Genomic DNA, 27,185 nt, shown 5'->3' with positions numbered 1-27,185 from the left:
CACAAGCTCCTATGCGTCTTATTGGGATTTTGAACAACAGACCAACACAAGGAACTACCTCATAAGGTAGTCATTATGAGGTGGGAGGAAATGGCTGAAGATGGTTTTTAAAGCTTTTTACAAACTCTTAAAAATGTGCTGTATTTCTGCTTAATCCACCTGATGGAATACTTTTCTGATCTTGATTTTATTGCAATTATCATTACATGTCTATTTGGGTGCGTCTCTATAAAAAGTAAAAATAAAATAAAAAACTGTAATGTCCCCCAAAGTCGAAATTTAAGTTGCCCAAGTCGTACCCCCAGCTACTGGAACTTGTGGTTACAAAGTGAAAAATCTCAGAGTATGAATACTTTTAAAAGCCATAATATACTATATTGTTCAGCATTCACACAACACTGATGCAATAGACTGGTGTCTATTATGCACGTAGTAATAATTAGACAGATACAAACACATAGAAACCGTGTATTCTCAGTCAATGTAGTCAAAGCAGTGATGCAACCCAGTTCATAATGGGGTTATGGTTCAAAGCATCACGTTAATAAAGGTTAATTTCCATATAAAAAAAGGGAGTACAAAATAAGAACTCTAAAAGCATAAAAGAATGATGAGATTAAATAATCAGCGGCTAATTCAAACATCAAGTTTGATTTTATCTTCTACAGAAGACAAATTTAATCAAATAAATAATGCTGACGATAGTCAAAAACACAAAGAAAAAAGGAGCTGACTGAAGCGTGACAGTAAATCCTAGGAACATGCTGCATGGGTTATACATTTCTCCAGCTAAACGTCACTTCCTGTACTTAAAACAAAGAATTACTTGTCTCCTGAAGCAGGACAGGCTTGTTGTGTTTACAACAGTCCCAAAAAACAGGCCTTCCTGTCATTGTCTAAGCTGCGATCCAAAGTGGAAAACAAAACACCGCCTTCTGGAGAGCCCAGGTATTTCCAAATGTTGGCACCTTATTAGTAAATGACTCATTTGCGTTTAGCAGCATTATTTCTGTTCACAGAGGGAAATTAATGAAAGCCTGCGTCACAGAGCTTCATCATGCTGGTCATGAGTTGTGTGTATGCCTTGGGGTGATCCATCTGAAGTCTTTGTATCAAGTGATAATATTAATTTGCTGTTTTATCTGCCTTTGAGAAACATTTTCCAGGCTGAAGTATTAAAAAAGAAACTGTTTATGAAAGTCTTTCTTTCTGCACTTGAACCAAGCATAGCCTGAATGGTTGCGGCGAGATCAGAACAAAGTTCAGAGGACCAGCCATGTCCAGGAAACAAAGGCAAAACTCATCTTTGACCAGTTACAGAAAACTATTTGGCACCTAAATAAAAGAGCAAGCAATCCAACATACAAATAAAACAAAGAGCCCAATTTTTTAAAATATGGATCACAACTTCCTGCAAGAAATTCCCAAATAAAATCAGCAGAGTAAAAAGAGGAAGCTTTGAATAAAAGTGGCAGATACAGAGCAAAAAAAACTTATCGAAATGCATAAGCTCAACCAAATCCATCAGGAAGACTGCACTTGTGCAGTATAACTGATCCAGATGATTCAAACATGTGAGGATCATGAGAAATACTCAGCACATGTTGTAAAGTGGGCATGTCCTTAAGATGACATGGGTGAATATGTAAGACCAAGTCATAAAGCAGGGGTCCCCAAACATTTTCCTGTGAGGGCCAAATAACTGTTCCCTTTTCTGGTGGGGGGTCGGAGTCAGTTTGTAACAGAAAAAGTGACGATTGCAGGAGTGCCTAAATGTAAAAATGTATCGTTTTCCAAAAAGCACAATCAAATAACTCTCTCTGGGTTCTTCACATAACAAAAGTCAGGAAATAAATAACAACACTATTAATGAAATAAATGACCAAATAACCTTCTTCACAGAATAAATCCAGGAAGGATTATAGTCCGTATTTTCCGAACTATGAGCCGCACCGGACTATAAGCCACAACCCCAAAGTTTTTTTTTTTTTTTTTAAACTAAACTAAAATCTGAATGCTCTCTGGTAATGTTCAGGGGGCCGGACCAAATGTGGAGGCGTGCCGGATTAGGCCCGCGGGCCGTAGTTTGGGGACCACTGTCATAAAGGTTCACAGTTAACAAAACACGCTACGAGCGTAAATCATCTCTTGTTTACTCTCCAGTGAGGGTACAAAGTCTCTTGTTAGAAACTGGAGCATGTGTGGTCCCTAGGAGGGTGTGTCTTTAAACCAACAACTCTTCAATGAAGTTATAGATCTAAGACAATAAACAATAAAAGTAATCTTCTAACAAGATCCGAACAACCTTAATATGCAACTTTGTGTTCTCCTATGCATTCTTACGACAAAGTAACCACCAATAAGAACAACTAGCTCTATGCCTTCACGTCTGTCCAGACTGTTTGAAAATAAAAACATCCCATTCATCTTGGAGCTATTATTACCTGAAGCTTGATGTCATTTCAAATGTTTGCAAAATCCAGCCGGGCATTTTCCTGGAATACCAAGTTGCACATAATTGTCCCAACCATGCCAAGAAAAGTTATCAAACTTAACTTTAAAATAGATGGCTGTGGCAAGTCAAACTGGGTTAATATCCCGTCTCTGCTGGCTTTGTCTGTAGCTGACTGATTAACAAAGTTATTTCTGCACACAGAGAACTTCACAATTTTGGCACCAAATATAGAAGTTGTTTTAAAATGATTTTGTTTACATCTAAAACATTAATCTACTTAAAGTACAATTCTACTTTTTAAACTTGTCTGAACTAATTCCGACTCTAGACCAAGTAAATTTGGTGTACAGAGATTTTAGTGGTTTCTTGATATGTTTTGATCAAAGAGCAGTCAAACAACCACCTAATTAGAATTAAAAACTAAAAGATTTGGAATTTTTACATAAGAATATTTATGTGACATAGGAACCCAGTTCAAAATGGTCAGAAAAATGCAGGTTATTATGACTTCTGTAAAAGGTCTCAGCTGGATCATTCATCATTTAAATGAAATTCTCAATTCTCTCTTTTTTTTTTAATACTTGCAAAAGGTACATACATATGTGATGCAACAGTGACCTTAGTCTGACTCGTAGAGTATCAGTTGTGGAGAAACGCCTGCCATCAGCTGCATTCTCTTCCTCTTTCGTTATCTGGGTGTTACCGTTTGCAGAAGCCCCTTTAATGTGGACATCAACAACTTCAGAAGTAGCAGCCCAAAATGGATTTGGTAAGAAAAAAACTTCAATGAATATGTTTCAAACATCTGCTGTGTATCAGCGTTAGTTTGGCACCAAATACCCTCTCAGTACTGAACTAATTTAGCAGAATGATTGTTGCTCGATCCTGAAATTATAGCTGCATAATGAAGCTACAGTACTAGTTACAGGAAAACTAACAAGTCATGTTTATATTTTTACAAGCATTAAAGATGTTATATTACAGCAGAAAGCATAGAAAGACCTATTTCAAACACTTTTTATTAATAGCTTTTACTGAAAATTTCCAATCTGCTAATGTTGGTTTTGGCAGCTCTCTGATCAGTGCATCTCTGTGTTTTGAGTTTAGTCTTCTCCTCATTTGCTTCATTAATTAGTCTTCATCAAACACCAAATTGTTCCACATGTTCCTAACCGAGCATTTTGCTCTCAGACAGCAGGTTTGCTGATGGCTCCCAGAGGGTTTGACAGTAGAACGGGAGGCAGAGCTTTTAATCATCAGGCTCCTCTCCTGTGGAACCAGCACCTAGTTTTAGTCTGAGAAGCAGACACTCCATCTACTGAGTAGCTTGAGCTTTCTCTGTGGTTTTTCCAACTCTTCTCCATTTGTGCAGTGATTGCTAACAATAACTTTACATTCTCTCTATGTTTTTCTCTCCATGGAAGCTACAGCAGGCAGAGTGTTTGTGAATGTATTTGTCACCTTTGGGCACCAATGATCTAGTGGACAGTACAAGATTTGGACAACACTAAGCTTACGTTTGGGGCCTCTTTATCTTAAGGCAGACTCTTAATGTTGGGTTTAAAAACGGTAAATAAGATGAACCGTCTTTCCTAAGATGTCTTATTTACAGTTACTCTCCTTGTGGCAACAAAACAGAAATCAAGAAACAAAATCCCTTGAACAATTTGACTGGTCAGCAGAAGCGACTATAACAAAACTGCTGTTCCAACTATAAATCTTATTTTAAAGAACAGACTTGCGAGCCCAGAGCTTAATCCTCTGCTCCCTGTGGATGAGGGCTGTTTTAATCCCAATTCAACTTGGCACACATGAGAGGGAACAATGTCCACACTACAGTTTATAAAGATGACAGAAAGTCAGTGCAGTTGAGATTAAATTCAAGAAGCAGGTGAATGAAAGTGACACCACTGAATGTGGTCTCTTTGGTTAGCCTTGGTATTTCATCAGACAGCTTTCCGTTTTGAGCAATTCTGTTACAGCTCACCCAGTAAACTATAAAAAGTGTTGTAATCTATGATGGATGTCTGAATCTGATCAGTCTATCTCTAGTAAACCTTCACTTTCCAGTGACATAAGCAGATTATCCAGGTTAGCCAGACTGCCCAGATGTCTGAGCAATGGTAGAGAGAAAGAAGTCGCCACTAGACAGCAAAGAGATGCAACGCAGCTGAGGGGGATCTGTCTAAAAGGGAGTGTCACGATGGCAGAAGAGGCACAAGCAGGCTGCCTGTTTCTTCCTGTGCAGTAGGATGCGTTTGAATAGAAGGCAGGAAGTGGTTTAAACTTTGTTCAGGCGTCCCTGTAAGACTCACAAGACTTATGCTGACTTGAAATCGGAGAGGCATGCCCAATTATAAAAAAAAAAAAATCAAAGTTTATGGTGTAATCAGTGCTGTTATACAGTTAGACAAGTTTTTCCATCAGGTTCACACCTCACCGACTTCACTATTGTGCTCATGAAGCTTGCAGCTCTAAATTTTGAATGGGCATACAGATTTTAAAATACACAACAAAAAGACAACTTTTATTCTCAACTGTCTGACATTAAACCAGACTACACTTTTTATGATTTAGACGTCTGTGAAAATTACCAAAATTATTAAAATTTTCTAAATACTGGGATAAAAAGGGAATGTTTTGGAAACATTTCATTTTCTTAAAATTCAAAAAGATGCATACATATGGAGTATTTGGTAGGATTTAATTTTAAATTGAAGGACTTGGGTCAAATGTTTTGGTATAGTTTCATATGCTTCCAACAATAGTTTTCTTTAATTTTAGCCCATTCCTCCAGACAGACCTGACATAGCTGAGTCAGGTTTGTAGGCTGCCTCGCTCCCACACATCTTTTTAGATCTGCCCTCAAATTCTGTAAAGGCCTCAGATCAGGGCTTTGTGATGGCCACGCCTAAACATTAACTTTGCTGTCCTTAACCAACTTTATGAACAATATTGTGGGATGCTGAGGGGTTATTCTTCACTTGAAAAACTTATCTTTGCTAGAACTTCCACTTTCTATTTGACATTTTGAGATACTGCTTTAATATTGCTGTACAATCTTCTTTGTCATGTCGTCTATTTTGTGAAGGCTAAAGACAAATATCTTTCAGAAAAAAGTCAATACGCCTTCCATTTGAACATTTGGGAAGAGGGCCAAATATCACACGTTACCACCTTTGTGCTTCACACTTGGTATGGTGTTGGACTTAAAAGAAAAAGCCCCTTTTTCTCTTAAAAGTAACAGTTATTTTTGGCCAATTCTATGGTTTTTGTTTCAAACCAAACAATATTTCTCGAAAAACAAAGATCTTGGTCTCTGGATGCATTTACAAACTATAACTGGGCTTCTTTGTGGTGCTGCAGAAGAAATGGATTCTTCGTCTCCGAGTGCCTTCTCAGTCCATGTCAGTATGGAGTCAATTTCAGTATAGACAGAGACTCATACAGCAGCTTTAGTAAGCCTCTTTATGCGTTTTGATTCTGTTCCAGCCTTGACACACATTTTGCATCAAAAAACATTCCAATCTCCTTTCCTTAATGGTGGGATTCAAGCATCAGCTGTCCCTCCCAATAAAGGCACAATGCACACTTGCTTTTACATGATTCCCAGCCAACACAATCTTGCGTTTTATTAACTTTATATTCCATCCATGGAATTTAAAAGTAGTCCAACCTCTCCGTCTGTCCACACAAATTAATCTCCTGGCGCCGCGTTTAATTCCCAAAAGGAAGTTAGGAATCATGATTGGCCGACATAGGTTTTAGTTTTGCTCTACACTGAAAACCTTTCTTAAACGAATCAAGTGTGGATTATTTTATAAAAATGAATATCTCTGCTACATTGTTTTAAAAAGAGCTGCGGACCAGGCCTCACACAGATCTGTTGAACTTTCAGGCATCTGAAAATTGTAGGATGAACCAGGGCAAAAGGGATGACGTCATACCGTTTGGCCTCCTCTAGGTGACACAGGTACTCATAGGCAATGTTTTGTCGCCTTCTCTCATCCATCTGCTCTGCTGACAGTCTCTCATCATCCTCAATCGCTGGAGAAAAAAAAACAAGCAGATAAAAAATGAAATTACAGGCCTATTCTTTGGCAGGTCAGCTTTATTTGTTTCATATTTGCACTATAATACCTCACAACTACATTTTTAACAATAATCTGAAAACCTACGAACAATTTCAATGGATATATTGTTGCTTTTAGCAGCATTTATAAAACTGCAGTCAAACAATAAAACAAGTATAACAGTGAAATTGTAAGGTCTGGGCAAAAACGTTTTGGAGCTTTAGCAAATTTTAACTTGGGGCCCCCCCATACCAACATTTTAACACCGGATATTTTATCATTCCTTAGCTATGCTATGTGTGTAATATACCTGCTATAGTGTCATTTGTAATTAGTTTATGCCATACTGGTGCTATCACATTTATATATTTTAACCTTACAGTAGAAGCAAGCAAGCGAAGATGCTCTAATTTGTATTTTGAAATGCACAACGGTATTTAAGTGTGGGATATTAATTTAAATATTTTGAAAGTAACATCTGCAGACAAACACCTTTGTTGATAAATTTGAAACAGATGTGTAAAATGTGAAAACCTTGATGCATCACAACAAATGCATCAAGGGGGCCTGATGGTGTTGGGGCCTAAGCAGTCCTTTAACTCGCGGTATCTTGGGCCGGCTTTAGAAACGGTGATTGAATCACAAATTCCTTTTGCGTGACAGCTTCAGTCAGAAATTTATTGATGCTCCATTTTTTTTTTTTTTGGTTTAGTGATCAACCAGATCACTAAAACTATGGAAGCAGTTCCTGTAAAAGTGGGTTTGCAGCTTTAAATTAGAAGCTGTAATGAAAAACTGTGTGACAAATAGTTATGGTTTGGGTAGGAACCCAGGTGACTTCTGCTGGGAGTTGACCGACACCTGCAGCTTAATGAGATCGCCTCCTCCCCCCTATGCACTTCACCTCAACTCTAATCCAATTAAATCCTTTTACTTCTGACTGAGTGCACATACAATCTCAGATCCAGGGGCTAAAAGGGTTTTCTCAGTCTGTCAATAAAGAACTTCACACAAACAAACCCAGCTGTAAGCTCCTTTAAGATAAGCAAATCTGAAAAAAAAAAAAAGTATTGAAAAATATCTTTTCTGCTCATACACAAATAGAGGTAGCTCAATATACCAGTCGGTCAAGGCACTCAGGAAGATTTGCTGCTCTGCTCAGCTAATTTGAGCAAACTACTATGGCAAAAGTATTCATACACTCATACACTGTACCATATTTATGACAATCAAAGCTACAAACGTATGTCAGTTCACTTAAAATAGTGGGCGCATTAACCAGTAAAACAGCAGCCAGTTCATGGTAACTCTGGAGGAGCTGCAGAGAGCCACAGCTCATATGGAATAATCGGCCGACACGAAAACCTGTCAGGCAACTGTTGGATCCAACATTTTGGCCTCTGTGCAAAAGAATGTGTGTGTCGGGAAGCTAAACTTCACATCATCATCCTTGCCGCACCATGCTAAAGATGACCCATGATTGCAACATCATGCTGTAGAGATGCTTCTATTGAGTAGGTACATGAATGGCTGATGGGAAAAACATGGAGCTAAATTCAGCAATTCTGAAAGAAAACCTGTTTAAAGGCTGTGAAAGACTTAAGAAATGGGTGCAGATTTGTGGCCTAGCAGAAAAACTATCATTAATAAAACAGGAACGAGAAAAGAATGGTTTAAATATCTGCAACCTATGGCTCCAAAGATCTTTAGATATCTATCCAAGTGCGACATAAAAGGATCAATTATTTTACATAAAGACACATTTTTAAAGGTTTTCCATGTGAACATTTTCATAATGACACGATTGGTAAGAGATATTTTTCCATTCAGTTCTTTGTTGTGTATGAAGAACACTCAATTTCTGTGACAATCCTCCAAAATATACAGCATCCATTTCAAAAATTGGTCATTGGTCTACCTCAGCAATGACAGAAGAATACCTATAAATGAAAATAAAGTAAATAAAATAGAGCAGATGATGCATTTTATATTACATTCTTGCTTTACATTTTTATCTTGTATGTGGTTGTTGCATCTTTAACTATGATGTGGAAATTAAAACATTCTCAAAGCTGAGAAAGTAAACTAAACTCTGTTTGAGGTCAGTCTGAATCTTTTAAACCTCTCTAGGTTCACTCTGTAAAATTCTGGCAGCCACCTGCAGACTCATCCATTTGCCAAGTCTTAGCAGAGGCTTGACATACAATCCTCACGTGTTAGGACAGACGCAAGTCACGCATGTGCAGGGCTGCCTCCGCCACTTGGCTGAAAGGTCCAACACGGAAATCAACATATTATTTGCCTGTGCTAGCCAACCCAGCTGTGCAGATGACATGGGTGAAAAAAATGTGTGCGAGCACTCACTGCTGAGGCAGTGGCAGCAGCCATTATAAACAGCCTATAGTGACTCAGTCACACACTTCCTGGAAGAGCCCGTCTGCACCAAATTTATATTTAACTAGGGCTCAATGCTTTTGTATGTCAAAGGATCACAGGGGGATGTCATTATGACTAATGCTTTTTTTGGCTGCAGTGGGTTCCCTTTAATCTCTTTTTTTTCTGGAAAAGAGAGGGATGCTGAAAAGAAACTCATAAACTACGGGGTTATGACATCACCACCTAGAAGTGACTTGTCCCAAAATGATGCTGTAAAGTTAAAACACATGACAAAGGTAACTTTGGTTTGTTTGTTTTTTCCCCCCCTTTTTTTCTGAAAATGAAAAACGCAACTAAGTCCGTGTCACAAGATTCCCGTCAGGGGGGAAAAAAATATTGATGGTCATTGATCAGTGTCACAATGCTGTACTTTGTTGCTTTCAAAAAATCTTATCAGTTCACCTGCATTCTTGAGAGTCAGCTGCAGAATTCAATAAAGCAGCAGAAGTCTAAAGTTAATGGCTAACCTATGAGAAAAAGCCTGCTGCGTGGAAATGCTGATTTACTGGGTGTTGTCACATGCCAAATACACAGGTAAAAATGATTGTGGTGCATTCAGGGACACCATGTGGGAAGAAAAGAAATTAAATGTCAATGTTATATCGTTTTTATCGCCAATAATTCGTTTCTTCATATGTTTTCCCATTAAACAAAAGCTAATGAGAGAAGAACTGTAAAAGCATCCAGCTGCTAAGTGCAGTCAGGTATAGGTGAACCACCTGCTGCTCATCATATCCCTCTATCATTAGCCTGCATTTATGCCTCATTGCAAAGTTCCCTGTCAACGCGTTTCAACGCCAAAACCCGATAGAAAACATGCAACTTACTTCCATAGCGTGGCCTCTGCAACATTGTGGTTTCTTCATGGTACATCCTGCCTCGCTTCCTCCACTCGTAAACTCGTCTGAACTGGAAACCACTTCAGCCAAGAAGCTAACGTTTCAGCCAGACAACCAGCAGAGAGCCGCGCCTCTCAGGATGTACTGATGAGATGAATAAGAAACTGCTGGGACGGCGGAGCGTGGACGAGGAATACGCCGAAAACAAGACTAAAAAGTTTTATAAAGTGCCTGCGCTACGACCTCCTGTGGTTAAGCCCCCATGGTTTGCACCACTTTTGTCTGAGTCCTGTCCAAAGTGCTCCTGGTTGCGTTATCTGTCCTCCACTACGAGCTGACATGAGATGATTGACGGGACAGTGAATGTAGATTTAGCACCTTTGCAACACCTGGTGGCCAAAGGGTGTGATAACACTTTAAAGAATGAAACTCCATGCAGGAATCATTACAGTTTCGCTCAAGATTTTTCTTTCTTTTTGCTTTTAATCAGCTGTTGGGTTGAAAAATGTCGTTCTAAATATATAGTTGTTGTTTTTTTTACATGCTTAGTCCACTATCTTACATGCAAGTCTTTATTTCATGTACTGCATGCCAGCCCTACAAATATTTTTGTATTTTCCAACTCATGAACTAAATCATAGATTAGTTCACCCATGATTAACTAATCTGAAAAATATTACCAATACAAAAAATATTGTCATGTTCACAATAACTGTAAGTTACAGTCTAACAATAAAAGCATGTTTATTAATTTTAACAGCTACACCTGTTCATATTAATGACCTCCCAGTGGATCAGATGCTAAATTTGCACATGTTTCTGAAAACCATAATATGAGAATCAGTATACATTTTGGAATCAGTGCTCTTGGTAATTACTTTAATACTTTACTGATAAACATACATAAATAGAGCATATAGAGTATCTAATAATGAAAAACCCCATATTGCATTTAGCAGCACTTACTTTTGACTTCAGTGGAAGACAAACACTTTAAATGTAATGTGATATATAAAGTAATGAACTCAATGACAAGGTGAGATGCAAAACTGGCAGAACATCAGGAAAAGGTTTGGGACACAAATTGATTTTTTAAAAGGATTGTATAGTGGAGTTCTTTATGGCAGAGATGTTACTGATATTGTGTCTATGACTTGAGTTGTTCTGTTTCACAAAGTCTGGCAACCTTGAAGTCAACAACATGGAAATATGCAAGGAGAAAATAAACCTAATGAAGGTTTTGCAGTACTGGAGCCTTCATTACTAGAAATCCCATTTAAAGCCACATAAACAGCAAACATCCAAAAAAGGGGTTTTCTGGTCAGTTTTGCATACAGTTTGGCCGACATGCAAAACGCAATGTGTTATAGGAAACTAATTGCACATTATCATGTGCATACCACTCCCACCATAGCACATGGTGGTGGTAGCATCATGCTATGGTGATGCTTTTTTTTAAATCAGAAGCTGGTAAGAGTTGATGGAGCTAAATACAAGTTAATTTTAAAAAAAGCTTGTAAGATGCCTAAAATGACTTTATTTGAGGCTGAGGTTGACTTTAAGTAGGACAACAATCCTAAATATCAACCAACTGAAAATTTTGTTCTGCTCTCTGACTAAATGTGACTGAGCTCAAGCTAAATTGAGAAAATTTCAATCTCTAAGTTTTCAAAAGTGGTAACGTTATACTTAAGACTTGCAGCTGGGACTGAAGCTGAATTCAAGATTCAAGAGTTATGTGCTTTACCTGTATTTACAAGACAGTGCAAGGGATTTGTTTCTGAACAATGCACATAAATGGAAAACTGAATATATTTCGGGGTGTAATATATATAAATCCTGCTGCAATTAACTGGATTTAATTACTCAACTTTTATCCAGTAGGTGGCAGCATAATTCAAGCTTAATGAACACTACGACAGAAAACATAACACTTTAAAATTTCTCTTCACTCCGTCATCTGGCAGTTTACATATGGCAGTTCCTAAATTTAATGTACGAGTTTGATATAACTTTCAGATCCAAATACTTATTTTAAAATCAGGCTTTTATGAGGAAGTCTTTCAACAAACCTCTCAAGTTTCACTTTTTAAAACATTACAGAATGGTTTTCTACATGTTTGCATGTGCAAAACCAATCAGTGGATGAACAAAGGAACTGTATTAGTGAGCTAAATTGTGTATTTTCTGCAAACTACAAACAGAACTCCATACTGGTGAAAAATGTAAGAGGCTAAGTGAAGTAAAATACAATAAAAATCAAAACAAATATACTGCTCAAAAAAATAAAGGGAACACTTAAAGAACACAATATAACTCCAAGTAAATCAAACTTCTGTGAAATCAAACTGTCCACTTAGGAAGCAACACTGATTGACMMVRSGRRSSYYMVHSKKGTCAATCAGTGTTGCTTCCTAAGTGGACAATTTGATTTCACAGAAGTTTGATTTACTTGGAGTTATATTGTGTTGTTTAAGTGTTCCCTTTATTTTTTTTGGGCAGTGTATTATGTCATCATATAATTTACCAAATTAAGGTAGTAAAATGAAAGCACAACATGGTTTGGAAGAGAACATAATTTTTATTATACTGCATATGTTCAAAAGCAACCCAGACAGCAGCCTCTGTCTTTCCAGTGTCTCATATCGTACACAGCTAGTCATTTGGCAAATCTTTATTCACATTTCTTTCTTTTTTTTACACTTTTAAACACCTGAACACACATCTCAGTCATCCTCTGGCTGCCTTTGCAATATTATTGACGGCTTGATTCTCCACATACGTTTGACTACCTTCAAAAACAAAAAAAGGATCAACAGAACTTACAAGAGAGATACATTCACATTTTTCCTCACCAAACTCAAAGTGTTGCCATCACTTTCTGCCAGGAAAATTTACAGCAACAACACAAAGGTAAAAAGAAATGAACCCTGGAGCTGGTCCTACAAACATGCAAGTTTGCTCACGCACACAGAGCAATAGCGGGTGAAAGCCAAAGACACACACACACACATAGATGTACAACAGAGATACAGGACAATAAAGGGACTATCACCAGGAGACAAATGAATCAGAGGAAGCTTGCACACATTTAACTCAGAAATTCACATATATTAGCTTTGATATGTACAGAATATTTACATTCATTCATCCATATAGACACACACACACGCGCGCACGCACGCACACGCACGCACACACACCAACATACACAGTTTGCTCAGTCTCTGTCTTTCTTAGAATACAGTCATCCATGTACATACACACATACGCACACACACACAAATACAGTACATGTAGCTTTTATACCAAATCCTTCAGTCCTGACAGGTAACAGATCATTTGTCCCAAACCAGCCTGATCTGCCACTGAGCCTTTAATATATCCACACCCAGGCAGATCGCTGGGTTGGTCTCACACTTATGCTACAGATAGCAGTCAGCAGTGCTGGGTATTAATGATTGCATTGTATTTATTTTTTTGTTGACTGTAGTGCTCTTGGTTCAAGAATAGTTAAAGCAGGACTGGCTGAGCAACAGCGCAATACTTCAGTATATATTTTCAACCCATTTTGCAAAATAGAGATAAATGTGAAGGTTACACAAACAATAGTGGGGCCTGGAGGGTGGGGGGGGGGTTCTTTGTTTTTTAAGTGGCCCTATGTAAGAAGGCTTCAGTGAAGGGTGTCCTACAACTACAGTCGACATACCACAAAGACAAAGAAATGTGGGGAAATAGAGAAATACAGAAAACAGATCACAGGCACAAACCCAACAAACAAGAATGAAAGAATGAGAATGTCAGTTTACCCTTTCAAACAAAAGGAGAAACAATATATGAGAAAATACAATTTTGGAGTTATGTAACTATGGAAATAGCAACATGACCTTAACATAGTTTTATTCATTTTCAATGTCTTACCTCTTCTCGTATTTTCTCTTCAACAGTGTATTGGAGGTCTCAGTATTGAGGAAACAGAACAAAATATTGTAACACAAGGAGTCTCACAAGTGTGTCACTTTTTTAAAAGCACATTATAGGAAACTGTCACAACAATCTACTTGAAATGAACAACTTTTGTTTTGAAATTGCAAACATACATATAGCACACACAGTACCTTGTGAAAATATTCATCCTTGCAATATTTTTACATTTTGTTACATCAAAAACACAAACCTCATTGGATTCTATTGGGATTTTATAATCCCAATACAATCCAATGCTGGTGATAAACCAACATAAAGTCTTGAATAACTGAAGAGGAGGAGAAATCAGTATAGGTTTTTACAAATAATATATTGAAGTGTGCCATACATGTGTATTCAGCCCCTTTTACTCTGGTACCAATAAATTGTTTAAACCCGCGCCCTTAAGAAGTCACCTGAATTTGGCAATTTGAAATTAGTCAAGCTGGGTGTGTAATTTAGGGTGTTTTCTAACTTGTAATTTGCATATTATTAGTTCAAATTCATCGACTTTATTTGTAATTATTTTGTGGTTTAGTTTCTTTTTTTCACAAAATTCAAGCAAAACAAAAATTGGCATTACAAACTAGGCAAAAATGTTGAGTCTGTTTATAGCTATTCACAAATGTACTTTAAGAATACATCCTAAAGTTGAATGGGGGTCTATGCTCTAAGAAAAACTCGTTCGGCAGTCTGGCATTTTGCTCAGGCTTGTAGTGAATGCCTAGGTGGCAGCTGTGTCGACTTGGGGTCAGGTCACATTCACAAAACAAATGAAAAGCTCCAGGACGGGTCCAAGACCGTCTTGGTACAGTCTTGGAACCGTAGCAAGACCGTCTGGCAGAGGAGGAATTGTGTACAAAAAATAAAATGCACCATGGGAGAAACAAACCAGAGCTAAATGATAATGTAGCCTTTTGACCTACATGTAAAATACTACGAAAATTTACAGTTTGAATAAACGACGCCCACAGTAAAAATAGTGGTGGTAGTGTCATTGTTTGGGGAGGTTTTTCCTCAGCAGGGATATAAAAGCCAGTCAGAGTTGATGGGAGAATGGATGGAGCTAAAGCTGGAAGAGACATGTCAATAAAGATTGGCAAGTTATAAAGAATTGATCCAGATGGCTAAATATACATGAAAGCCACACTTTTCGAATTTTTAAAAAACAAACTAAAGGAAGTCATTTGTAAATTTCTATCTACTTCGAAATTATGCAATACTTGGCGTTGGTCTATCACAGAGTACAAACACTTTGGCAAATCACTGGAAATTTGAATAATCCAAGACAGAATATAAATAAATAAATAAATAAATAAATAAATAAATAAATAAATAAATAAATAAATAAAACATTAATTTATGTATGTCCATTTATCCTCAGGTTTATTTCTCTCATTTTCCTATAACCTTTGGAAAGTGCAAGACTATGGGCAAACTGATCCTGTCAAGGAGAGGCACATCCTAAAAAAGGCCATTCAGTATTTATGATTTATTTTATCTTATTTTTTTAAGAAAATGACAGGAACAGTCACAGAGACAGGATTCAACACAAAACTTACATCAGAAAACAAGTTCTGAACAGAATGGAAAATATCTATATCTGCAGTAAAACTACTACCTTTTCAGCTTACACAGTCACACACCGGGTAATAAAGGTGTCATCCTCATATTTAACATCACATACATTTAACGGTACAAGAAAATATAATTTATACTATGGTCTTTTCAATTCAAGGTTGAGATTATGCAAATGGCTTGGTTCCCTGAATAAATGATCTACTTTCAAATGTTGGTCTAGTCTGAGCAAAATACTCAAAAAAATATATTAGGTGGTGCAGGTTTAGAGATGAATAAAAGTGTGTCAATATGTCAGAAGTTTACTCATCTCTCACTATTTACTTACAACTTTCTGCACAAATGTTCATTGCTCAGAGTGCGAGTCCTGCAGGTGAGCCAGGTGTCAATGAGTCCTCTCTGTCTGATCAGGAGCTCCCATGTTGTCGCACAACAGCTTGGTTGTGCTCATTACAGCTTGTTTTTCACTTTTCTCCCCATCTGGCCCGTCTTAATAAGACTGTATCAATATTAAAAGCCTCAAGCTTGCGTCTCTATGCAAGGTTGTGACTGGAGCTGGAGGCTGCAATCGGTCAAAAAAAAAACTGAGCAGATGTTAACCTTCAAATAAGTATTCTGGGTTTGTGAAGATGTGATTTACTAGTGAGTGGCTTTAATAGAAGTACAGAAGATTGCGAAAGTATAAAAAAAAAAAAAACCTTGGACATTTTCAAATTTTGTCACGTTACGACTGTCAACTTTTCCAGAATTTGACAGAGGGGAAGCATTTTGTTTCTACGCTCCTTGTGTCTGGAATAGACTTTTTAAAAACCTGAGATGTGCAGAAAGTGTCACTTCTTTCAAATCATGACCAAAAAAACATTTTAATAATGCAGCTTTCAACTCAAAAATCTGACTCATGAACTGTTTTCTTCATCATTCAAAATTATACTTGAATTCAAATTTGGATTTAAATCTGCATTTTAATAGTTGTTTCTTCTCTGTGCTTGACAAATTAAGCTCTATGTTACAGAAAAAAACATGTTTTTTTTCTTTTTGTTTAGTAAGCACTTTTTACTGCCTTATGTTGTAATGATGTGTAGCTATTTGGACATTTAGCTTCATTTGTGTTTTCAGTTTTAATCATTAATAGTTACTTAAATCTGATCTTTTTTATTCTGTGTGTTTTACATCTTGGTTTATTATTATTTGAGTATTAAATCTGGGTTCCTTAGATCAGTGTTCCTTTTGTTGCTGTTAGCTTTAAAAGCAGCTAATCGTTTCTCATTTAGTTTGATTTTCTCCCTTACTTATGCTCCTCCTTCCCTTGACTTGTCTCTCAGCTCAGCTGATGCATATCTCCTAATTTTCCTCTCTTCCCTACTCATGTTTACCTCTTCTGGTGGTCATATTATTCTGCACTCCTTCCTCAGTACATGTCGGGTCTCCACTGGATCCTTCTGTTGCACTCTGTGATATTCTGCGATTCCTTTCACAAGCTCTCTGGTCGGCTCCCTGCCGGTTTCTCGTGCCTCGCTGGAAGTCTTTTTTGGATTTAACAATAAAGCCTCTGCACTCCACCTGCTGCCTCCTGTTATCTGCACTTTGCTCCTACCTAGAACCAAACATTACAACATGGTGCTTCATATCCACCACCACTGCCTTACAAACGTCAATGCTTGTATTGTTTTTTTTTGTTTGTTTTTTTGTGATAGACCAACACAAAGTAGGATATAGTCAAAATAAAAGACAAAATTATGGACGATTTTTCAAAATTTTCAAAAATTCTGAGAAGTACAGAGTTCCTTTACTTTGATCCTCGTTAATACAATCCAGAGAAATCAGTTGACTGCAGACACTACTGAATAAAGTCCACCTGTATGTAATTTAGTCTCCATATAAATGCACCTGCTCTGTTTTGCATTAGCAAACAAACATCATCATGAAGACCACAATTTTCAGATTTCCTCTTTGTTAGTCTGTCACGTAAGTTCCAATTAGTAAAATAAAGTTTGTTATAATATGACAGTATGTGGAAAAAAATCCTATTTTTTCTTAAAATTAACACACTCAGGGCAAACCAAGCCACTTGCACTCCCTATGAAAAGCTCTTTTGGCCTTCTTGAGAACTTATAGGACTCATCAAAGTTGATGGAGTTACATAAGGACATTTGACCGAGTGTCGGGAAGTCGCAGTCCCACCAGCCCCCCTCCAACGAGCACCGAAGAGGCCATGAGGATGGGGACGGCCTTGGTGATGCCAACAAGTGAACCAAAGATCAGGTTCCCCAGGACAGCAGCAAGCTTACACAAGGCGTTACAGAAACCGAAGCCTGTTCCTCTGCAGGGAGAAATGTCAGGAACAAAATGAGAGTTAATGGAAACAAAGGTAAAAAAGAACATCTGAAATGTCAGTTGATCAAAAAACATCTTTGATTAATCTGCCTGTTCTCCTCACCTCCTGACAGTAGGGAAAGACTCCGTAGTGACCACATCCAGGGAGTTCCAGGCCGAAATGCTCAGACCGTTGTAAAGGCACAACATGAAAATCATCATGGACTCACTGGTGCCAAACCACAAGAAGAAACAGCTGATACCAGACAGGATCATGGAGCCACCTGATGGAAATGACCAGATAAAAACACTTTATTTCATCTCTGTCAGTTTAGTATCTAACTGTCAATATCTAAAGATAAGAACTAGATAGAATAGAGATATATGTGATTCAATTAAATTAACTTATCCTGTTTTAGGCTCATTGGTATTATAAGTTAATGATCCAGAACAAAAGGCCACTCCAAGAGAAAGATATCATTGCTCCCAAAATGAGATGAAAAGCCAGAGTATAATAAGCAAATGTACTCAGGGACAAATACCTTCAATTTTCTGATGAAACTTAGTTTTTGGAAACTACAAGTCGTTAATTTAAAAAAATGAAGCTTGCAAGCTTGAAAATAATATAGCTGTAAAGTTCAGTGGTGGCAGCATCATGGAAAGAGTAACATCTGAAAAAAAAAAAAAAAAACAGCCAAGACATCATCGAGAGGGTTAAACTTTGGGCAGACAATTTTTCTGTTTGGAAAAATAATCTTTTTCCAAATGGGAAAACTGAATTAGTTACAAAGTGACCTAAGGACATCAAAGTCTGTATTTTGGCGTGGACATCACAAAGATTTAATTTTAGTCCCATAGAAAAATTGTTGGCAGATTAGACCAGTAACAGCAACATTAATCTGCCAAAATCCCAGTAAACAAGTGAGAGGCGTGAGAGGCGTCTTTAGAATCCTGTCTTTAGAGGATTCTTAAGACAGTGGACCAAGTCGTAAAGTTAACTCTTTGGTGCAAAAAACTGATTGAAAATCGATTTATTTACTGTATGTTYATGTCTGTTAAGGCTAAGATGGAACGGCACTGAAAGCAGCCCTTTAAACCATTCAGACACGAACACAACAGACACAATCAGATGACTTATTACCCCGCGATAATAACTCAATAGTCCATGGAAAAACCTTATAAGCTTGTATTAAAGCAGAAAGTACGGCAGCCACTGTAAAAAAGGCTTACAGTATTCAATTATGCCGCATGTCATCAGTAGATTATTGCGAGGGAACACAAAACCTTTTGCGAGGGAACGCAAAAGAAAAAAAATTCCCCATGTCCCCTGGAGGGCTCCGTAATTCTGGAATTCAGCAAATATAGTAATATTTGACAACCCTAACCAACTTTTAAAGAAGAAGTTTGGGCTGATTTACACCAGAGTGAAAAAATATTTTTGCCTTATTATTTAGTGTATGTAAATATCGGGTTTCAACTGTGCTAAAAAAAAAGGCTAATCAATGACATATCCAACCCGTTTTCATACCTAACATGGACAAACGCCCGATTTTGTCCATCAGAAGAGCAGACACAATGTTGCCAGGAAGAACAGCCAGTGTTCCCAGAAAGTTGATGAAGTAAACCCAGTAGGCACTGTAGTCATCAACAAATGTCATCTGGCAGCCAGTCTTGTTGTGGGTGAAAGTGCTGTTAATCACCTCTGTGCCCTCTACCAGCTTAGATTCATCGATATCTGCAGAGAGAACAAAGCAAAGCAAATCTTAAGGATTCTTAGTAATCTGACAAGAAATGACGATAAAACTATCATTAGCAGGAATATTGCAGATAAAGCAAATCAAACATGTTTCTGTGTTAAAAACTGAGTCCTCGTCTGAATTTGATTCCAGAAAAACCTTTTTGAAGAACCAATGTTTCTGCGACGCATGGAAAAGAAAACATTTTGGACTTGTTTTATTGAGACATGCAAAATGTTTCCTGAAAGAGGCAACTTCTTAAATCAGGATAGACTTTTTTTTTTTTAGAAATGTGGTCGTGTCAGTCATGAGTTTTATGACATGAGGTGCATGTAATGTGAGGTTTTATATTATTTTGACACAACCTCTACAGCATTTTATGATTGAAGGAAAGTTCTCACCTGTGTTGAAGAAGAAAGTGTCAATAAATGTACAATTCTTGAACAAGGAACCCACCGACGTCACATCGTCAAAGGTACAGTAACGAAACGTGGAGTCAATAAAGGTGACGGATTTCAGCTTCATGTTGACAAACCTAAATGAGAACCATTATATCATGAATAAATTAATCGACATTGGTACAGCGGTTAACATATAATTAAATTTATAGTCTACATACAGAGTAGTCATACTTTAATATAGATACTTCTTAAAGATATTGCATCTACTACTCATGTAGTTGAACAGACATCTTACTGGTCGTGAATAAATGTCCCATTTCTGTGGATCTGGTTCTCCAGGGTGAAGTTAAAGGTGAAGCCTTCAATGCGTTCATTAATGTGGATCTGCACTTTGGAAGCATATTCATCCGCCTGAAGGTGCTTGATGACATCAGGGAACCAAACAGACAGACCATAATACCTGCAATGGTAAAAGACAATAGTCTTGCTCCACATCAAATATCAGGTAAAACCAAATATTGTTGGGGATAGGATATGGTCTGATAAAAAACAAGCAGGTAGTGGAAGACCAGTGGACACCATTTTTTTCAAATGTGATTTGATGGTTTTTATTTGTACGTCTTTCCGCCTCTCCAGTGGATCCTTATCGACACACGGGGTTTGATTCATGTCTGGACTGCCCAACTTTTGAACAGCAGAGAGATAAAGATGACAGAACTGTGATGTGGCCCTGAAGCTATTATCTGACCAAAAGGAAACACCTTTTCTTTTTTTTTATCTATACCAAAGATTGGATCAGAAGAACATCTCACCCGAAGGACAGAGTGAACCACACTATGGCCAGTCGCATCATGTTTTCCTGCATAGGATACTTGAAGCACTTCATGAGGTTTAGATAGATCTAAAAACAAAAGAGAGAAAAAAAGATCAGATTACGTTTCACATTCATATTGTGATAAAACCATATTATCCAACCAGAGTAGAGGAGGACGAAAAGCAAATATATTTACCCCATGTATTTCAGCTTTTATCCTGAAGAAAAATCTGGAAACTGGGTTTCCAGTTTCTGATTCCATTTCAACCAACTCATCCAGTTGTCTAGGGATTTTTATCCTGTTTACCTGTTGAATTAGTAATAAAAAGTAGTCATAAATATTCACAGTACAATAGTTAAGTTCAGGATGGTGTCTTTATATTTTTCAAGTGCATGAATGTCTTAGAATATATTTCAATAATTGGTGCACAGTAATTAGACATTAAAGTATTACAAGAACAACTATTTCAGTATGATCCGATACAATAACGTTGTCAATAAATTAAATAGATAAATACAAATGTTGACGAATTTGCTAAAAATAAATGTTGAACTACTAAGTAAAAAGAAATATCTGAATAATCAAAAGTTGCAGTACAACCACACACAAAACTGCTTAACTCGAGTTAAAAGCCACTGAAAATAAATGTTGTTCTAGCAGACTTAAATTGATCTGCAGTTTGCGAAGCTCTGATTTTCAAAGTCATAGAAAAAGTTTTGCAACATCTGGAGCTTAGCTGTGTTGAGTGGGGGCCACTTGTTGATCCAAGTGTGCTGGCTGGATTGTGAGAGTGAAGCAGATCAGATAAATAATGTGGTGCCATTAAGCCATTAAGGCGTCTAAAAGTTAACATGTAGGGAAATTTGAATCTAAATTGGTTGAACTGGGTTTTATTTTGGGTTTTCAGAGTAAAGGGGGGTAAAGCCAACTCAGCACCACCCATTTAAATTATCCTACTTCCATAGTTATGCACGCCTTATTCCCAGAAAACCCCAACAAATAGGCCATATTCTATGGTTGCAAATTGTTTTTTTGTGAAACATTTTACATTTCTCCCAATTTCTAATGTACTAATTAGACAGCAGAGCGCCGGACAACACTATTGTACCTAATTAGACAATTCGTGTGCTTATTATGTAGTATGGTTTCATCTTTCCATGTGACTCAATGTGAAATATCAGTGAAGTCAAAAATATGCATATGCAGTGCAGAATTAATTCAAGAAACTTGTCTTGACTAAGCAGCTTTCCCAAAGTGCAGCCCAAGCAGCAAATAAGTCTGAATGACAAGAAACGGCTCTTAGACCCCATCGTAATTCAGACATGATCCTGCCTAGTGAAAGAATCCAAACCTGTCCCTGTGGTGGCAGAAAATAAGCCTCTTTGCTTCCTTAAGCATAGGAAAAACCCAGCCGAGACTGGGAAACGTCCGTCGCAAACACTCACAGTGAAGACTTTCTCCGGCTGCCCACGTGCTCTCATGTTGGTGTCGTGGATCTGCTTGAGGATCATCCAGCCCTCGTCGTGCTTCCCAACCTGTCAGGAAGGAGAGAGAAACGGGTGACGGCAAAGACGAGACACACATTCACCGGACGCGTCTTCCAGCAACAACTTAACGTCAGCAATTACTGTGCGCGAAGTCGGTCCTTTGATACGTCGGCGGTGATTCACGACAGAGGCGACTCACAGGATAACAATCCACCAGCAGAACAGCCAGCTGGTAGAGATCTCGATGCTTTTGTTTTCCAAACATACAGGAGACCAGTTGTGCATGACTCACACCATTTTAGTCTGATCAAATCCATGAATTTGTAAAAATCCATGCTCTTGAACAGTTGTGGACAACTTTTTTTTTTTTTTGTAGAAATGACGACTAACAAACCACACGCAGCCGAGCAACAATAGGTTTCTAGTTATTCAGAAAGGGCTCATTACCTCAAGGTAGTATCTGGGGCTCTCCGGCATGAAGGTAAGAGCCACCACAGCGCACACACACGGCAGGGCGCAAACGACGACAAAAACCCTCCAGCTGTGAAACTGGTATGCTGACCCCATGCTGAAGCTCCAACCTGCAGTTTGTGGAAAACAGTCATTTTCAAAATCAGTTTATTTGCATCCATTCTCATCAAGTCTTATCGATAAAGAACCTTAGCTTCCCTCAGTGGGCAGCAGCGCTGAACAGAAAAGAAATTTAAAAAAACATAATGTATGAATGGGTCTTTTTGCCACATATTTTGGAGCAATTATTTTGCCATTGAACGTTTTCCAGAGATTTTGGTCAACCTAAAACACGTAAACATAAATTACTCAAAAAAAGATGTTTAAAATATTTATATTTAGGCTAAGTGCTACATAAATAGCTCATGTACAAGAGTGAGTCTAATTCTGAGAAAAGAAATTATAAAAATTACATTTACATGATGACTCTGACTAAGCAGAGTGATGGGAACACTCAGAGATGAATGAGTCTGCAGGGTAAGCAGAGAAAAGTAAAATAAAAACAAAAAAAACACAGGGACGGGTTAATTGAATGCGTAGGAATAGAATTGAGTGTTTTCTGCTGAGTTAAATCTTGTTGCACCTGATCTCAGCCCACAGGCAGTCTCTCAGACTCATTAATCATTGCAACATGCAGGGGGAAAAGCACACACACTGGTGCGTGTAAATGTGTGGGTACACACTCTAACGGAGAATAGCAGAACTGAAATAAATAAGATGGATAACCGCACAGAGATTATACTGACACACCATAATGCCATGTCAACTCTCCACCTACGAAAACGCAAATAGATGCATCTGCAGGTCATAAATTGTTTTTCAGTTTTTGTGCAACTTCAAAGACATATTTTTATTTCTATTGTGCAAATCATTTCACAAAGTGTAGGATATTTCATGAAACAATTTCACATTTGCATCTTTTTAAGCTTATTAACAATTTGGAGCTTCGCAAATGCATCAAGCAAAGCAATGCCCTTAAGTTTGCACATGTGCTGCCTTGTCACACACTTCTAGTGGCGTTTTGCACACTGACACCCATTTTATTTTATCCATGGACTTGTAAACGTGTGAGTAGGTTTAAAAGCAGCAAGGATAAACTTCAACGCGAACAGTCTGCCACACGCTGACTTTTGTGAGTGCTCTTCGTGACTTCGCTTTTTTAAAACAAATTACACAGGATGCAGAAAAATGGGGGGGCCCCGCATGCTCGTCGTGACCTCCCACGTCTCTCCACAGATCGTGGCTCATGGAGATACAGCTCCAAAGGGAATGCGGCACCATTATCCATCAACAGGCGTAGGAGGGGAGCCACAGGGTAGGGAGGGGGTTAATGCTAATGGTTCTGGCAGAAAACGGCTGTTTGGGAATAATCCCACAGTGTGTCAAAATCCAGTTCTGATGGCAGCTAAAAACAACTGTTATCAAGGTAAAAACCAAACAATGACTTGCAATGGTAAAAAAAATAAAATAAATAAATAAGACATTAGCATGGTATAATAATTTTCATTAAAGTGTCCATTATTGCCTCATTCCCTAAAACACATTAAATAGCGTAAGCAGATTTTTATCCATTTGCAAGAGTTTTTGATGAACGTGCTGACAGTTTAAAATACAATTTTTTTCACAGATTCTATTCACATAGAAATGAAATTAAACACCCGGTCTAAAGGAGACACAAGATACTTTCTTATAGAGGTACGTCTCAGTAAATCAGTTGTGTTTTGATGATATTTTTTGAATATAACAACCTTTAAGCAGGTATTAAACACACCCGATTTAAAGTTAAACACTAAGCGCACATTTTCATAATAGATCATCATTTTAATTGGTCTGATGAAACATTCTGACCTCTAATATTGTTTTTTGTGAGCTATATGTGGAAAGTAACCATAAAAGCTGCAATGAAGGCTTGAAAACAACAATCTGTGTGAAATGAATCTATATAATATGTTGTGTTTCTGAATTAACTTCTTGAAATAAATGAAAATTTCAATGAAATTTAATTTTATTGTGATGCACCTGTAGCACATTAAGTGGATATTATCACTGAATGTATTTGTATTACCAGTGCGTCAATGAAATGCGCTGCATAGTTAAATTCACAAGGCAGGCAGTAATCAGCCAAGAAAGTCATTGTTACTTTGGAAAAAAGCTTCTTGTTGCGTAACCTACTAATCTGAACTAGAAGAAAGAGAAGCTGAAGTTGAAAGAGAACCATAAAAGTTGTGTTTACAGTTTTTTATATGGAAGAAGATGCTCGGCTCAGACTTGACCAATAGCTAACATGTGCATAGTACCATGAATACACAACCCTCATGGTGAAAAATGGAAGTGGCAGCATCATACCGAAGGGAAGGAAATTTTCAGGTTACAGTAGCAGCAAAATATTTTTTCTACAAAACAGAATCCACTAATTTTCTCTTTTCTGTATGACCTGCTAATTTTGATTCAAGTCAGTTCTGATTTTATTTGTATTTTATCTATAATGTAATCAGATTCATTTGCGGCATTTTATCAAAGAACATAGTAAAAAAAAAAAAAAAACTTGACTGTAAAAAGAAATGTGCAGCAGTATCCTGAAGGAGAGAGGTAGTGCGTTTGAATTGAAAATAAAATACTACAACTACAAAGAAATATCTAGTTTTGTAAATCTTGCACCAAAACTATGCAGTCGAAGCCAGTTTTTGACTGCATCAAATGTCATGCTCAGCATTTTAAGGTCTTTGATATTTATATCTGAAGGACTTAAGATAGAGAAACAGATTCAGTTATCTCCAGAAATATAGTACAACTTCCTGCCACCGAGGGATAGTGTTCCCTTCATACTACTGGAAATCTCATTATAGGAATTAGGCACATAATTGTCTGAGGATGTCCGAGTCTCAGGCTGAGATGGATAGCTGGATTAAATATGAACAGATAGATGGGCAGATGGATCCATTCTTTAAGGTCTCAAGATTACATCTATGGACTTAATAGGGTGGGTTTTTTAAAACATTGTTATATGTAGGACTGGATTTATGTAATTTACAGACATGCGGAAAGTTCCTTTGTTGTATTCGGGATATGTTGGAACCTCGTCTTTTTGGGCCCTGATGTCTTGGAAGAAATAAAATTGACACTTGGGAATATCTGCTTCCTGTCTGAGGTTCAAATACATGCAAAGCATAAATATCTTAAGCTTGTTTCATATCATGGTTCCACAATAAAAACACAACCACAAATCCCCCTTTTGAGGTTCCTTCTCATACCCGAGGATCGCAGGTTGTGTAAATATTCATTGCTGTGATTGATGGAACAACGAGGCGTGGCTTACAATCTACAGCCTTCACCACCAGAGGATGTCTCCAGGCTTGAGTCCTACATTGATATCTTCGTCCACATATTTCATTCACCGCATTAAATACAAGCAAAGTTGTTCTGCATCATCCTCAGCATGTAATTGTCTTAATTTTTCCCCTTAATACTGATCTGAGTTATTTAAAATTAAGTATTTAGTGATAATAGCCTCAGTGTGATCCTGCTTAATAAGGTTTTTTAATTAAGTCACACAATTCCACTCAGATTGTAGCTCATACTTGGAATTCCTACATTACAGTTTTCCCTTAAATGTCACGTAAAACAGTGTGCACACCTTCATGCTGAGCTTCTTCTCGATTTCTCTTTTCTTTGGTCTTATATGAGGTCACCTCTACAGGTGATGCAAACTTTGTCATCCAGTTTGAGCAGTGTTGTGTCAAGAGAGAATATATAATGCAAAATAAATTCCAATGCTATTTTTTTTTCACAGCATGTTTGTTCGAATACATTTCCAACAATAGCTGACGAGGTTCTTTATGTGCAAATAAAAAATAAAGCCAAATTAAGTCTGGCCATTTAAATCTTGTCATGCTGGCTATTAGATGGTTTCTCAATGTAGAGGTTATGTTAAGCTCAAATATTGGATCTCAGTCTTTTAACATGCAAAATATTGATATAGTGAGCATGGAAGACCACTAAGGTGGTTTATCCATCCATCCATCCATTGCAAAGTCATGAAGGAGGCAGTCATGCTTTACACATTGCACCTCAAATTTCACTTTATTTGCCTTTAAGCTAGAGCCTGGATGAACTGGGGCTGGGGTTCAATTTTAAACGCCTCCTTAAATTGGTCGCACAGAATGTAGTTCTTTGACTAATACAACAACAACAACACAAAAAAAACTGCAAGTGCAGACTGACTTGTGTGCAGTGTAATGCATAGATTCTTTAGAGACAATCTACGCTAAGTAGCCGAGTTAAGAATAAGAGCACAGTGAGGCGACTACTATCCTTTTAATATGACAACAACAGATCTGACAGCACAGTGACCTTCTAAAGACGTGTCAAGTTCTGGTTTTAGAGGGCTATCATACTAACTCTATATCAGTGTGCTTCTGCCCATCCTGATGAAAGAATCTGTAGCAGAGCTCAGGCAATAGCATGTAATAAAACAAGCCCTCAACTAAAACTCTACTAGTGGTCCTCTCTCTCTCTCTTTTTCTCTCTCTTTCTCTCTCTCTCTCTCTCTCTGCGTGTGTGTGTGTGTGTGTGTGTG

The 27,185-nt window shown here is 37.6% G+C and overlaps 2 protein-coding genes across 2 annotated transcripts in view; both read right to left on the bottom strand.

The window, feature by feature from the left end:
- Nucleotides 1-10,157, bottom strand: part of iqgap2 (IQ motif containing GTPase activating protein 2) — a 36,311-nt gene extending 26,154 nt beyond the window's left edge. Inside the window, exons 1-2 of the mRNA XM_008418867.2 lie at nucleotides 9,792-10,157; nucleotides 6,403-6,502 (exon numbers count right to left, since the gene is read on the bottom strand). Of these exons, the coding sequence (XP_008417089.1) occupies nucleotides 6,403-6,502; nucleotides 9,792-9,837 (146 nt within the window). The 5' untranslated portion in view covers nucleotides 9,838-10,157. The remainder of the gene's footprint in view (nucleotides 1-6,402; nucleotides 6,503-9,791) is intronic.
- Nucleotides 10,158-15,251: 5,094 nt separating this feature from the next.
- The window catches only part of sv2ca (synaptic vesicle glycoprotein 2Ca), a 31,202-nt gene continuing 19,268 nt past the window's right edge, over nucleotides 15,252-27,185 (bottom strand). Inside the window, exons 5-13 of the mRNA XM_008418864.2 lie at nucleotides 22,547-22,680; nucleotides 22,058-22,147; nucleotides 20,808-20,918; nucleotides 20,610-20,698; nucleotides 20,093-20,257; nucleotides 19,798-19,931; nucleotides 19,189-19,395; nucleotides 17,785-17,944; nucleotides 15,252-17,667 (exon numbers count right to left, since the gene is read on the bottom strand). Of these exons, the coding sequence (XP_008417086.1) occupies nucleotides 17,484-17,667; nucleotides 17,785-17,944; nucleotides 19,189-19,395; nucleotides 19,798-19,931; nucleotides 20,093-20,257; nucleotides 20,610-20,698; nucleotides 20,808-20,918; nucleotides 22,058-22,147; nucleotides 22,547-22,680 (1,274 nt within the window). The 3' untranslated portion in view covers nucleotides 15,252-17,483. The remainder of the gene's footprint in view (nucleotides 17,668-17,784; nucleotides 17,945-19,188; nucleotides 19,396-19,797; nucleotides 19,932-20,092; nucleotides 20,258-20,609; nucleotides 20,699-20,807; nucleotides 20,919-22,057; nucleotides 22,148-22,546; nucleotides 22,681-27,185) is intronic.

The sequence above is a fragment of the Poecilia reticulata genome, linkage group LG9 (assembly GCF_000633615.1).
Source record: "Poecilia reticulata strain Guanapo linkage group LG9, Guppy_female_1.0+MT, whole genome shotgun sequence".
NCBI lineage: Eukaryota > Metazoa > Chordata > Actinopteri > Cyprinodontiformes > Poeciliidae > Poecilia > Poecilia reticulata.
Note: the sequence above shows the minus strand (reverse complement) of the source record. Positions and strands in the feature narration are given on the sequence as shown.